At 46.3% G+C, this 12,891-nt stretch overlaps 1 protein-coding gene across 3 annotated transcripts in view; it reads left to right on the top strand.

Moving 5' to 3' along the window:
• Nucleotides 1-12,891, top strand: part of ADAM17 (ADAM metallopeptidase domain 17) — a 37,994-nt gene extending 25,103 nt beyond the window's left edge. For 2 of the 3 annotated variants that reach the window (XM_074820039.1, XM_074820040.1), the window contains 8 exons: nucleotides 860-1,059; nucleotides 2,102-2,205; nucleotides 2,905-3,039; nucleotides 4,634-4,764; nucleotides 5,816-5,894; nucleotides 7,098-7,186; nucleotides 7,872-7,928; nucleotides 10,854-12,891. In XM_074820039.1, coding sequence (XP_074676140.1) covers nucleotides 860-1,059; nucleotides 2,102-2,205; nucleotides 2,905-3,039; nucleotides 4,634-4,764; nucleotides 5,816-5,894; nucleotides 7,098-7,186; nucleotides 7,872-7,928; nucleotides 10,854-11,204 — 1,146 coding nt within the window. In that variant the 3' untranslated portion in view covers nucleotides 11,205-12,891. Of the gene's footprint in view, nucleotides 1-859; nucleotides 1,060-2,101; nucleotides 2,206-2,904; nucleotides 3,040-4,633; nucleotides 4,765-5,815; nucleotides 5,895-7,097; nucleotides 7,187-7,871; nucleotides 8,124-10,853 lie in introns of all 3 variants that reach the window. The other variant, XR_012622681.1, reaches the window with a different exon arrangement.

Genomic DNA, 12,891 nt, shown 5'->3' with positions numbered 1-12,891 from the left:
TATAGTTTTGCTTCCACGTACAAGTTTCTGCTATGGTCAGTGACCCTTTGCATGGAAAGTCTATTTAGTTAATGATTCTTGTAGCTTGAAACAGTCAGGAATGTAATGGATTAGCCATAAGAAGAAAACATATTTGCATGCTGTTGGGTGCTCTGCCAGATAAGCTCATCTTTGAATTCTGAGTTTCACTGGAGTTCATAGCATGTCCAGGTGCTTTTTTAATTAGTTGTTTGTAATTAGCTGTGTCCACACGCTTCTGAAAGCAAGTCATCAGCAAGAGTCAGATACAGGACCTTCAGCACCGAATAGGGTTTGGGTGGACCATAGCTATTCTTGTTGGAGAGAGACTGCCAGATGCCACAGCCATGGTGCTCGCCAGTCTCAGAAGCTTGTGTGCCAGTACAGACTTGGCATTGTGCCTGCGCTGCAGATGAGAAACCAGGATTATTGGGGGTATGATTAGTCTGCAGTCTGGTCTGACTTGTTGTGGTTCGTGCCTAGCCTTGCTGCTGAGAGGCAGCGCAGTCTCTTCCCATTGCTAGAGCCTCGCAGCCCTTCCTGGGGATGGTTGCTAGTGTTCCTGAAGCTGTGGGAGAGCTGGAGTTGGCTCTGTGACCCTGAGCCAGACTGTGTGCAGGTGTCCCTGCATTGTAACGCAACAATGTCCTCTATGGGCCCAACCATTACTTTCCCATCTTAAAATTTTTCTAAGGTATCAAACTGGCAGTATAGAAGGAATAACTGCTTTCTGAGACACCAGAATTTGGAGGTGTAAGGAGGCTGAGGCTGTCTTAGATGCCACTTGTTGACAGAAAGGTATGCTCCTCAGTGCTGCTCTTTTCCCCTCACGACTCTCTAGATGTTCTCAAGCTGCAGCAAAAAATCCATCCATAGGACCATAGAGATCAAGGCCCAGGAGTGCTTCAAGGAGCGCAACAACAAAGTGTGTGGGAACTCCAGGGTGGATGAAGGGGAGGAATGCGATCCTGGCCTCTTGTACCAACAGGCTGATCCCTGCTGCTCTGCAGACTGTAAACTGAAAGATGGTGCCAAATGCAGGTAAGGGGAAATAAGCTGCAACTTCTTTTAACACAGGAGAGAATGGTGGGCTGGGCTGAAAGCTCCTAAAGCCACCTGCAATGTTACAGACCTGTTTCCTGGCTTTAAGGCTAAATGTGTGAGCTGAAGACAATAAAGGATTTCAGAAAAGGCTGCTGTGTGCATGCACTCTTTGCATACATTAATTTTTATAGCATTCTGTTACTTTTTCTGAGAAGTGTCAAGAGCTATGGCTTGAAGATTATTATTATTGTTGTTGTTGTTACTATTATTGTTAAGCAAACTTAGGCAATCAAAAAATCAATATTAAAAATTTCTTGTGCAAACATCCTGTGCAAATACAATTTTTGCTTGTATTGCAAGGTGTCTTTAAACTGGGATCACATACTGGTATTTTCAGGACTGCTGCAAAATGTGTTAAAGCAGACGACACAGTGACAGCACTAAATGAGTCCTCTCTCTGTTTTTCTTGCCCTTTGAGGTGTTTGTGGCCCTGTTGCAATGCAGTGTCCAGTCTGTTTTTTCAGAGTTCAGCTCTGCAGCACTTAACAGTAGAGGGCTCACACAACTTCTGTTGTTTAGCAAGAAATTCCCTCAATACGTGTTTTTGTACTAAGGGCCTTCTTGCATTAGGTGCAAAACAACGAGAATAAAGACAGCACGGAACAAAGAGCAATAAACCTTCAGGACAAACGGAAGGGGGGAAATGCGTGGGGAAGAACAGAGTGGAAGATCTTGTCCAGAGTTGCACAGCAAGTGACAGGAAGAGGATTCAAGTGCCTTGAATAAATATAAGGGTCCCTATGTTGTCTCTTAATATGTTGTACTTCCTATGTGCTTTTATCTTTGGTGAATGAAGAGTGAATGGATGTGTAGAAAGGTGATTGTAGGAGGGGGCAGAGCGGGCAAGGGTTTTGATTCACTGAGACAATCTCCAAGAAGTAGGTTCTTTTTTTCCTAGATATCCTTTTTGCCTGGCTTTGTCATGCTTGTTTTTTAAAAATTGCTTAATATTTTTTCTTTGGTTTTGATCTTTCCACAGCGATCGGAACAGTCCCTGCTGTAAAGGCTGCCAGTTCGAAAGTGCACAAAAGAAATGCCAAGAAGCCATAAATGCCACTTGTAAAGGAGAGTCTTTTTGCACTGGTAGGATGTGGTTCTGCCCCCTTTACGTCAGCTAGCCAAGCGCTTCAGGCTCAGTGTCCTGTTCAATCCGCTTTCAGACTAGTGCCCTTTATGCATCCGGTACATGTAATTTTAGAGACCAGTTAAGCATCATGAAATTGCCCTATAATGAGTTTCATTGTAGTTCAGGAGTCACTTGGTGATTTACTGCCCAGAACAACATGAAAGTGTTGATTTTTTTTTTTTCTTCCTTAGTTTTTTTTTTTTCTTCTTTGTTTCTTTGCCTTAAGAAAAAGCAAAACAGTGTGTGTCACTGGGAGGAGACAAGAATGAGCTGAATCTTGCCATAGAAAGGGTGGAATTACTGCAACTCTGCTTCACTTCCCCACTTGTTTACTTCCTCCTCATAATCTTTCCTGGAGGCAAGGAGTCAAGTCCCAGTGCCTGCTTTGCTGACAGTGCCTCCAGGGTCTGCGACCTACTGCTTGGTTGCCAGAGTGCCACAATGCCCGAGTTACTGAATGCCTCCAGAGCTACTGCTGCCTCTCAGAGGAGCTGGCGAGCAGCCTGCAGATGAAAGCCAAGAACGAGTGATTGGGGTTCACCTCTGGAATGAGACTGGATTTCCTCTATTTTCCTTTTTTTCTTCTCCTGCATGCTTAGATGCTCTGCCCTTTGCTCTAACACAGTTTTCCCAACTCTGTTGACCCCCATCTGCAGGGAACAGCAGCGAGTGCCCCCCTCCAGGGAATGCTCCGGATGACACCGTCTGTGTGGACATGGGGAAGTGCAAAGATGGGGAGTGCGTCCCTTTCTGCGAGAGGGAGAAGAACCTACGGTCGTGTGCGTGCAACGGTGAGTGACACAGGACTGAGCTGAAACATGCTTCAGCGCCGCTCCTTGGAGCGTGCTGGCCTCACTGTGGGGTTGCCTGTTGGGGGGCAGAGTTTCTGGTTTCTGAAAAAGTTTAAACATTGGTTTTTCAGGGCTAGTGTTTTCTGTTTGGAAAAAGAATGTGAATGGCTTCTTGTCCTCTGAAGGTCTGGGTTTGAAGACATTAAGATGAGACTTAGAATCATGGAATTATTTAGGTTGGGAAAGACCTTTAAGATCATGGAGTCCAACCACAAACCTAACACTGCCAAATCCCACTAAACCATGTCCCTAAGTACCACATCTACACATCTTTTAAATACCTCCAGGGATGGTGACTCAAACACTTCCCTGGGCAGCCTGTTCCAATGCTTGACAACCCTTTCGGTGAAGACATTTTTCTTAATATCCAATCTAAACCTCTGCTGGCACAACTTGAGGCTATTTCCTCTTGTCCTATCACTTGCTGCTTGGGAAAAGAGACTGACACCCACCTTGCTACAACCTCCTTTCAGGTTGTTGTAGAGAGAGATAAGGTCTCCCCTGAGCCTCCTTTTCTCCAGGCTAAACAACCCCAGTTCCCTCAGCTGCTCCTCATAAGACTTGTGCTCCAGACCCTTCATCAGCCTCGTTGCCCTTCTCTGGACATGCTCCAGCACCTCAGTGTCTTGTAGTGAGGGACCCAAAACTGAACAGTAATTGAGGTGTGGCCTCACCAGTGGCGAGTACAGGGGCAAGACCACTTCCCTGTCCCTGCTGGCCACGCTATTTCTGATATAAGCCAAGACACCATTTGCCTTCTTAGCCACCTGGGCACACTGCTGGTGCCCAGGCACTTACGGGCTGGCACCCCAGTTAGAGGAGGCACCCTCCCACCCTCTATCTCCTCTGCCACAGGTGAACAGGAGGGAATGTCTGACTGTTCTTTGATTGTGAGGGGATCCCAGTAAGCCTCTGGACCAGGCATCTGGCAGAGGAGTGGTAACCTTCAGCTAGTGGTTAAAGAAAGATTTCAAAGAGGTTAAAGTGTTTTGAGAACACAGGCTCCCTGAGTCCAGTCCCCTGTGACTGGAAACCTGTGTGTCACACTGCTGTCAATAAGCTTTGCTGTTTGCTTGCTCTCCATCTCGGCTCTTAAATCTGGTAAAGCAGCTGGGAGCAGGAGGAAAGCTTCACAGGGGCAGTGCAGAGAAGTGCTGTGAGCCCCACCATTTGAGATGGAGGGCGTAGCCAAGGAGAAGGGAGCCTAGAGGATCCAAAGTCCAAGAAATATTTAAATCTGTGTCTTGGAGATGTTTGGAACCTCTTCACCTGCCTGTTGATTCCTGCAGTGCTGGGGCATCAGCTTGAAGAGCTTGGTCCCACTGTGTGCCCTTGTACGTTGCACAGGGCATCTGATTTTCAGGCTTGGTCATCAAAGTAACCAAAACTGGGCAACTGGCACAGTCCTGCCTTCCCTGTGGGGAGGCTGGGCAGGAACACGGTCAGCCAGGGGACACGTGGGATTGTGCGTCTGCTGGTTATGGGTTGTGGGTGACTCTTGGTGCTTCTGAGGAATGAGTTTGCTTTATTACAGAAACGGATAATTCCTGCAAGGTGTGCTGCCGGGACGAGCAGGATAGGTGCATACCGTACGTCGACGCTAATGACCAGTTCCTGTTCCTGCGCAAGGGGAAGCCTTGCACTGTGGGCTTCTGCGATACAAATGTAAGTTTTCCCAGATGTCAGTGCACTGCGTGCTCTGCTTCTGTGGGTAGGTGTCTGAGAGTCCTCTCTGATGAGGACTCTGCGGGTAAAGAGAAGCCAAAGCTTGATGTGCTGCTGAGCAGGGTGGGGCTGTGTAAGTACGGCTCCACGGGGTGAATATTAAAGGGTGTCTGAGGCTGCGGATGGAAGTTAGTGCTGCAGAGACGTGTGCAAGGTGAAGCTGTTACCTTCTACCGTTGTTTATTACCTGCTTCTGCTGCTCCCCACAGCTCAGCCAGCTGGCAGTTCGTGTGGAGGAGGTGAATGAGCGCTGCTCTTAAGCTCAGCTAGGTTTGCAGCGCTTGCGATTGCAGTTGTTCACATAAGCTCAATTAATTTTGACTAAAATAATTCGGGTCAGGGAGCAATCACATGAAAATCTAGCTGGTGGTATCTGACAGAGGTGGTGAGCCCATGGCAAGGAGACTGGTGGGTGACTGGCACTTGGTGACCGTTTCCGTGGTGCAGCTGCATGGACAGTCGTGTCACCTGCAGACCCCAACGGTCGAAGCTAAACTGGGTGTTGGCAGAAGTGAATTTGGCAGGACATGACCCAGCCCTTCTGCTGGCAGATCTGAAAGACCAGTGGTCTGCTGTGTTAAAACAACACAGGCAGATCTGGGAGTCTGTAACTTTGGGCTCCTGAGAGCTGCAGCCTTCTTGGTGGGTAATTGGAACTGAGGCTTGTGGTACTTAAACCTCTCCAGAAATTTCAGTTTTATGTCCCCTAGCATGGGGTGAGGGTGGGGTAGCTTTTGCACATTTCAGATGTTAAAAGTTCATCTGTTTCAGACAATAATAGAATTGAAACTGCTTTGCCAAAAATGAAGGCAATGAAAATGGACTGCTGCTACTGGGCATGAGTGTAAACCTGTATTCAGATGTGAGTCAAGTGCTGCTGTATCTGTAGTTTTCATTTCATTACTGTCTTTTTATCTGCTTCCCTCTTTAAGAAGGCAGTAGATAGCACTTAGTTTAAGATCATTTTGTAAATAAGTGTTTACTTTTGCAGGGCAAATGCGAGAAGCAAGTACAGGATGTGATTGAACGATTTTGGGATTTCATAGACCAACTCAGCATCAATACTTTTGGTAAGATATGTAACCGTATCCTTTGCGGTTTTTTTTAGTTCATGACATGAACCTCTAAAGTCTGGGAAGGAATTAGCTGGCTGGTTTTATTCACCTGTGTGCAAGGGTAGCTAGTAGCTGTGTTTCTGATATAGAGATAGATAGACATAGATACAGATAATTTTTTTTTTGCCTAAAGTTTGACAATACTGATCTTGCCTCTTAAAGCTGAAAGGATGGGGTATCATTTTGCATTTCTCCACTCCATTATATTCTAGGTGTCTTCCAAGTTTGTAAAGGAGATGATAGCTTCTTGTTTGAATACCAAGAAGTAGGTCAATTAGAGAAAAGGAAATAACAGACAGTCTTTTTAGAGGTCAGCTAGATTGAGTGTAGTATAAAGTGAGCCTCTCAGTGGGATTTAAATGTCAACAGACTGGGAGGGGAGAGGAAAACTTAATTTCTCTCATTTAAGAAAACCACTGAGGTCACGCACCTCAAGCTGTGTGCCTGTACTGAGTCACTGCCCAGCGGTTGTGAGTGGGCCTCCTAGGTCTTTATCCCCACCGTGCAATCCAAGCAGGTACCCCCCTGGCATAACCCCCCAGTGTAACGCCCCAGTGTCTCACTCTCTGGTACTGGAACCATACAAAACCTGTCAGTAAGCGGGTGCTGAGTCATGGCTGGGTAACGGCGTGTGCTCACAGTAGTGCTGTGCCTACACAGTGTAATTATCTGGCTTTGGAGCTTTCAATCTTGAGTTCTGGGGTCAAAAAATTGTTTCATAGGTAATTGTTAAAGCTATTTAGCCTGCTCAGGTAGAGGCAGTTTGTATATCTTTAACGTTCGAATATTTGTCTGTGGAGGCAGGTATTTATCATGTGACTGTAAAATCAGAATTTGGTAACAGACTCACAGTGTCTTGTATAACTGAGAGGGGCAGCTTGGCTAACTCAGTGTAGCCTGTTCCAAGTCAACTCACATTAAATGTTACAGCCTGTCAGCATTTCTCATCAGAGTCAAAAACCTTATTGTTAACATATTGGATACAGTTTTCTAAAACTGTATAACTTCTTTTATCTTTGCCTAGTCCTGCAGCCTGTGCATCTCTGAGCAATTCTGTGGCTTGGCTTGCATGAGCAGTGGCTGCAGAATGGGGATATACATGTATGCTCATGAAACAGTATTTGGTGGGTAACTAACAGATTTGAACTGATTTCACAGGAAAGTTCCTAGCGGATAATATAGTGGGCTCTGTGCTTGTCTTCTCCTTACTTTTTTGGATTCCTCTCAGCATCCTTGTGCATTGCGTGGTGAGTAAGCTTTTTTGGAGATGACTGCTCTGTTGGATTGAGCTGTGAGAGAACACGCTTTGTATATGAAATGGCAGATGTCTGTGGGAGAAGGTAAAAGGAAGCTTTTAGCAAACCCCAGGGGGGGAATCCAGCATATGTAAGACTTACTGCTCCTTCAGTAGGCAAAACTCCTGCTAAACTCTGCTGAGCTCTGGAAGAGCCGGTGCTCCCATGGCTATTCCCTGGAGCCCTTCCTGTTCTTTCCTAGGCAGATTTTCTTCCTCTGCCTTCCAAATTCTACCCAAGTATAATTTTGGCAACTTCCATTAGAGTCAAAGTTTTCTGTAGCCCTGCTAAGAAATAAGACACCCACGTTTTGTGGGGAGACCCAGAGTGGGAAGTGGTCTTGGTTGAGCTTGGGTGGATGGGTAAAGAGAGAGAGCTCATGGCAGCTGGGAGCGTGGGCATGTGGCGTGATGCTGACAGCAGCGTGGGATTAGAGCAGAGGGATGCTGTGCCCACAAGCGCTCCTGGGGTGGGTGGGAAGGTGTGGGAAGTTGGGGAAAGGGAAAAGAGCCCCATGCACTGCTGTGTCCCTGCAGGGAAACGGGGACAGGACCTTGGGTCCGAACTTCCCTGGGAACTAACTTATTTTTTTGTGCGTGTGTGTATTTTGTTTTGTCTTTTATGTGTTTTCCAACAGGACAAGAAATTGGACAAGCAGTATGAGGAGAACACAAAGTCCCTGTTTTGCCCTAGTGTAAGTTGCTGTCTGGATGTGAATTGGCAGAAAGCTATCCAATGTGTGTTAGAAAACCTGAACCTGAGGTGTGTGCAGAGTGTTTATCAAAGGAGTGATAATAGAGACACCTGGAGCCTCGTGCCTCACGCTGCAGATGGATGAACCAGTCTGAGGGGAAACTGTTTTCTTGAACAAGCACCGCAGCTTGGCGAGGTCTGATTCTTCCTTCCTGTGAGAGCCTTGACCTTGTTGACAAAGCAGCTGTCTTGCAGCAGCCGCAGCTCCCGGGGCAGGAAGCGGCGCTGCTCGGCGGGGCTCCGCTTCGCGCAGCGGGCGCCTGTGTACAGGGTCCCCTCAGCACGGGGCGTGCGGCAGCTTCAACCACAGACCGCCTGTTCCAGCCAAGTGGTGTCAGCGAAGCACGAGGCTCAGTGGGGCAACGCTGCAGGGAAACCCCTGCAAAACGGGGTGTCTTTGCTGCAGAATGGTTGTTTGCAGGAGTCAGCTTCTAGTGGCCAGATGTGCTAAAGCCTTCCAGCTGCTTACGGGAGAGCTGGCCTCAGGGTGCAGGGACCTGCCAGTGACCCTTCTCACCTTGTAGATAATGAGTTGGAAGAGGGGAAGAGCAAAAAATTGCCTAGATAAATTTTAATTACAGTCCAGCACAGGGTACCTTCTGACATAGATTTTTGGGTATCCTGTCCAGGGCTTTGACAACCCAATTCTTATTAATAACTGAAACTTAGAGTTAAGGAAATGTTGTTTTGTAACAGGAGGGGGGGGAAAAAAGCCTTGCAGAGCTCTTTCTTGTAAGCCACTGGGGGAAGCATACTGAAGTCCCAGAGCACTGAGGCACTTTGCCTCTGTCATCTACTCTGATGTGACTGAAGACGATCTTAGTTTGAGTGCCCCATATCTGGTCTTCAGTGCCATAAGAAAAGTCATCCTAGAGCTTTATACCTGAATTCAACCAAGAAAATCCCAGAAGCAGGCGTAGCAACAGAGCACAGGTATAGTTAATGGGCTCCTTGCGCCAGCAAGAGTTTAACAAACATCTTGTGTCTTTTGGATCTACTGAAGATTGAGTGGTTGGGAAATTGTCATGAATGGGTGATTTAGATCGCTTAAAGAATTGCCATCAGAGGTATTAGGAAAAGTGGTTTTAATATGATGTTGTAAAAGTGCGACTTAACGAAGCTTGATGGCAAGGTTCACTCTATTGCTTACTACATGGAAGAAACATAAAAAGGAAAATAAAGTTAGAATCGAGCTCAAATGATTGTTACAGAGACCAAAGATGCAAAAGGGTAAGGAAAGCCCTTGCCCTGAGTCACAAGGTTCAGAATGGACCCCCTTGCTTTCTGAAATACTTCTCAGAGAGGAGTGTAGGTGCAGCTGGATCCAGACTTGGTCAGTGGTTTATGTCTAAAGGATTATACATGCAAAGTTTGTAATAATTGAGTAAGTACATGGATTAGTAATGTTTCATGAGGATTAACTCAGCATGCTATCAGTCACTTACTGAGGACCTGGTGTGAGTAAGGGGTGTCTCTGCCTTGGGCAAGGGAGGATCCCTTATTCTCAGGAGAGGAATCTCAAACCTTGAGAGGCGTCTCTGCTCAAGGGGAAAGTTGCCTGGTGTGCAATCCAGCTGCAGTTCAAGGCGAGCTCACATTGGGCTCATCTGAAGATCTGTTGTTGGTAAAGGTGTCTCTGCCTCGAGGAGCAAGCGTGAGGCGTGTCCCAGCTGGAGGGGAGACCCCCACCATGCAGCCACGCTGCCTAACAGAGAGAGCTCAAAGGCGGCTCACTTGGGCCGTCATATTTACGCGGTGAAGTGGTTGGCTCGTAGTCAGATTGCATCCAGTGGGAAAGGTAAGATGTGTATGAGACTCCTTGTACCCACAGCTTGCTTGTTCCTTGATCAGAAAGGAAAAGCTGCCCACTATTCGTGCATTAATGGCATGATCAGTGTTCCGAGCTCACGTGCATCAGTGCTCACTGTGTCACTGCTCCTCTGTGGGTTTTCTAGAGGGGTTCTTGGCCCGGCTGTGGCTCCTGCCTTTCCCTCCTTTGGAGCCTGTACCAAACCACTGTGAGTTTGGTTGAGGGGTTGAGTGCATCCGTCACAGAAATGTGCTACTAGTTCCAGGTAGACATCTCAGCCTGCCTAGTATTAGCATTTCCTAAGGTTTCTGGGGATTTTCTTATGCCCAGAAATCTCAGGGTATTTTCCAAACCATGCTCAAATAGAAGCAGAACTCAGTGGACTCTAACTTAATCTGGGTTGCAGAACCTGGGTGTGATCACAGTGGTCCCTCCAGTCTTTGACCCTGTGTTCAGTGCAGCTTCTTGCACATGAAACAGAGAAGTCTTCAGGCTGGAAGAGCAGAATGAGCTGTACTGTAGACTCCCTGCACTGAGCTCTTGGTCTCATCTAGCTTGACCCTGTGTTTCCAGTCCTGGGTTTTGCCAGAGCAGTGTTGGGCCCCAGGGGAGGTGGGGCTGGGGCTCTGTCCCAGTGTGGCTGTCACCTGTGGTGCTTTGTATGGAGAAGGAACAAGCAGAGATAAAGGGCCTCTCTGCCTCTAGTGCTTAGTGTAGCTGCATTTCTGGAGGAAACAGATTACTACTGTTGGATGTTCCCTTGCTCCTATGCAAGTATAAATCTACTGTGAAATTAAAAATCTGACTGTTTCCTCCACAAGTGCAGTGGGTTCAGCCTGGCTAGCGCAGAGTAACCTGTGGTAGCCCAAGGGCCGTCAGCACATCTCTGCTGGGAGCAGTGGGGAGGATGCAGCAGCCCTTAAACCGTTCTAACAGGAGCACAGGTGCTCCTCAGAAGGTGCCTGTGGCGGTTCCCTTTGAAAATGGTGCAGAAACTGAACCCTGGGCTAGATCCTGGTTGCTTTTCCCAGTGACGTGGCTGCTTGTGTCTTGCAGAACGTGGAGATGCTCAGCAGCCTGGACTCTGCCTCCGTTCGAATCATCAAGCCCTTCCCCGCGGCGCAGTCGACAAGCCGGCACCAGCCGCTTCAGCCCATCACAGCTGTGCCCGCTGTCGCTGCGGCGCCGAAGCAGGACCACCAAAGAATGGACACTATTCAGGAGGACCCAAGCACTGACTCTCACATTGACGAGGACGGGTTTGAGAAGGACCCTTTCCCAAACAGCAGCTCGGCCGCCAAATCTTTTGAGGACTTGACAGACCATCCTGTCATTAGGAGTGAGAAAGCTTCATCCTTTAAACTACAGCGCCAGAACCGGGTGGACAGCAAAGAAACAGAATGCTAGTGTCTTGCTGCCTTCTACGTGTATGACTTGTGTCTGCAAAATAAGGATCTAAAACCATTTCATTTATATAAATATAAATATATGTATATATTTTTTTGTGAGGGAGTGGGAGAAATAAGGAAGTGACCTACTGCAGATGCTGGTCATGTGTATGACCTTCCTTAAATTACATTTATTAGAGCATTATATCTTTTAAAAAGGAAAATCCAAACTAAAACTGGCTTGTTTTTGAAGCTTTTTGGATTTGTTTTTCTGTTTCCTTGACCTTTAACATTTCCTTCAACCTGTGGTGCAAAACCGAATATCCTGCTGGATATTGGATTGTGTATATCAGCCTTTTTTATAATTTAATATTTTGTAGTCTGACAGCACTGATAGACAAAATTAAAGGGGCTTTTAAAAACAAAATGAAAACACTGCAGTATGTTCCATATAGAGTAGATCATTTAGCAGTTTAAGGTACATGTAAGCAAAAGCCTAAACACATGCCTTGAGAACAGAATGAGAGTAATGAAACAGAAAAATAGTCTCATGGCATTAAATGAAGATGCATAATTGGAATCAAGAAGCTCAAGATATACAGCTTTGAAATAAAAGTAAGTCATGCAGAGGCTGTTACACCTTACACGAGGCACGGAAGTGCTCCTCTAGCATGAAACTGCTTTGCCTGTAGGAGTGAGGTTGTCTTCATGTCTTTGTGGCAGAGAAAGGCTTTCATTGTGAGTTCCCCTCTGCACTAGGAGGCTTGTGTGTTGCATGTGTCTGGTAGGAGAAATAAGTGTAAGAGGAGAAATCATTTATGTGCATGAGGACTGTTTTAACCAGCTGTTTACAGAAGTTGTTTTGGTGCAGAAGTGTTTCTCCAAAAGATACTCTGAAATAGGTATTCTCTCTATTGTTGAGATGTTCAAAGAGCTGAGCCTCAATTTTCAGGGTCTGTGTGGCCTTTGGAACTTCCTACTGCAGAAATAAATGAGGGGGGGGGGGGGGGGAAATTCCCTCCATTGCAGGGGAGGCATTTGTTTAAAAACAATTGTGAATTTAATCAAAAAAGAAATAAACCTTTGTTAAACTCACAGGGCTAGTGTAAGGAGGAGACTTCATGAATTCAAATTCCCACACAGGTAACAAAATGTGATGTTAAAGGTTAGTAATTTAATGGTGTCCTCTAATTTGATTCACCTGGAGATCTGTAAGGTGAGCTGGGAATGGCACATGAGCGTTGTTTTAGCTTAGTAGCAGATGGACTGACACAGTGGAGTCACAGAGCAACTGTTGTGATAGTAAAGCAGCATCTGAATTCTGCGTCTGTTTTCTCCCATAATAATCTGTTGATAAAACTGACATAAAATATGACCAATGGTAGAACCATTTTAACTGTTACAAGCCTGCGCTCAGCTACAGGCCAGCTGCAGCTGCGGAAAGCCTTTGTGTTATTAAATGTGAGGGAAAGGAACCAAACCTGTGCCCCCCTCCTCCCCACTGAGGATACTTGTTACACAAATACTTGAATATGTGCCTTACGGTATTCCTATCTGACTAGCTATTGTGTTTTATATACTGGTTTTGAACTTTGTTTGGGGTTTTTTGTTTGTTTGGGTTTTCTTTTTTTGATTCAGTGCAAAGTACACATGTGAGGAGTTAATTTAATTCCCAATACAATAAAAGCTTTTTATATTAAAAAAAA

The sequence above is a fragment of the Strix aluco genome, chromosome 3 (genome assembly GCF_031877795.1).
Source record: "Strix aluco isolate bStrAlu1 chromosome 3, bStrAlu1.hap1, whole genome shotgun sequence".
In the NCBI taxonomy this organism is placed as follows: domain Eukaryota; kingdom Metazoa; phylum Chordata; class Aves; order Strigiformes; family Strigidae; genus Strix; species Strix aluco.
This window is presented reverse-complemented; position numbering and strand designations above follow the sequence as displayed.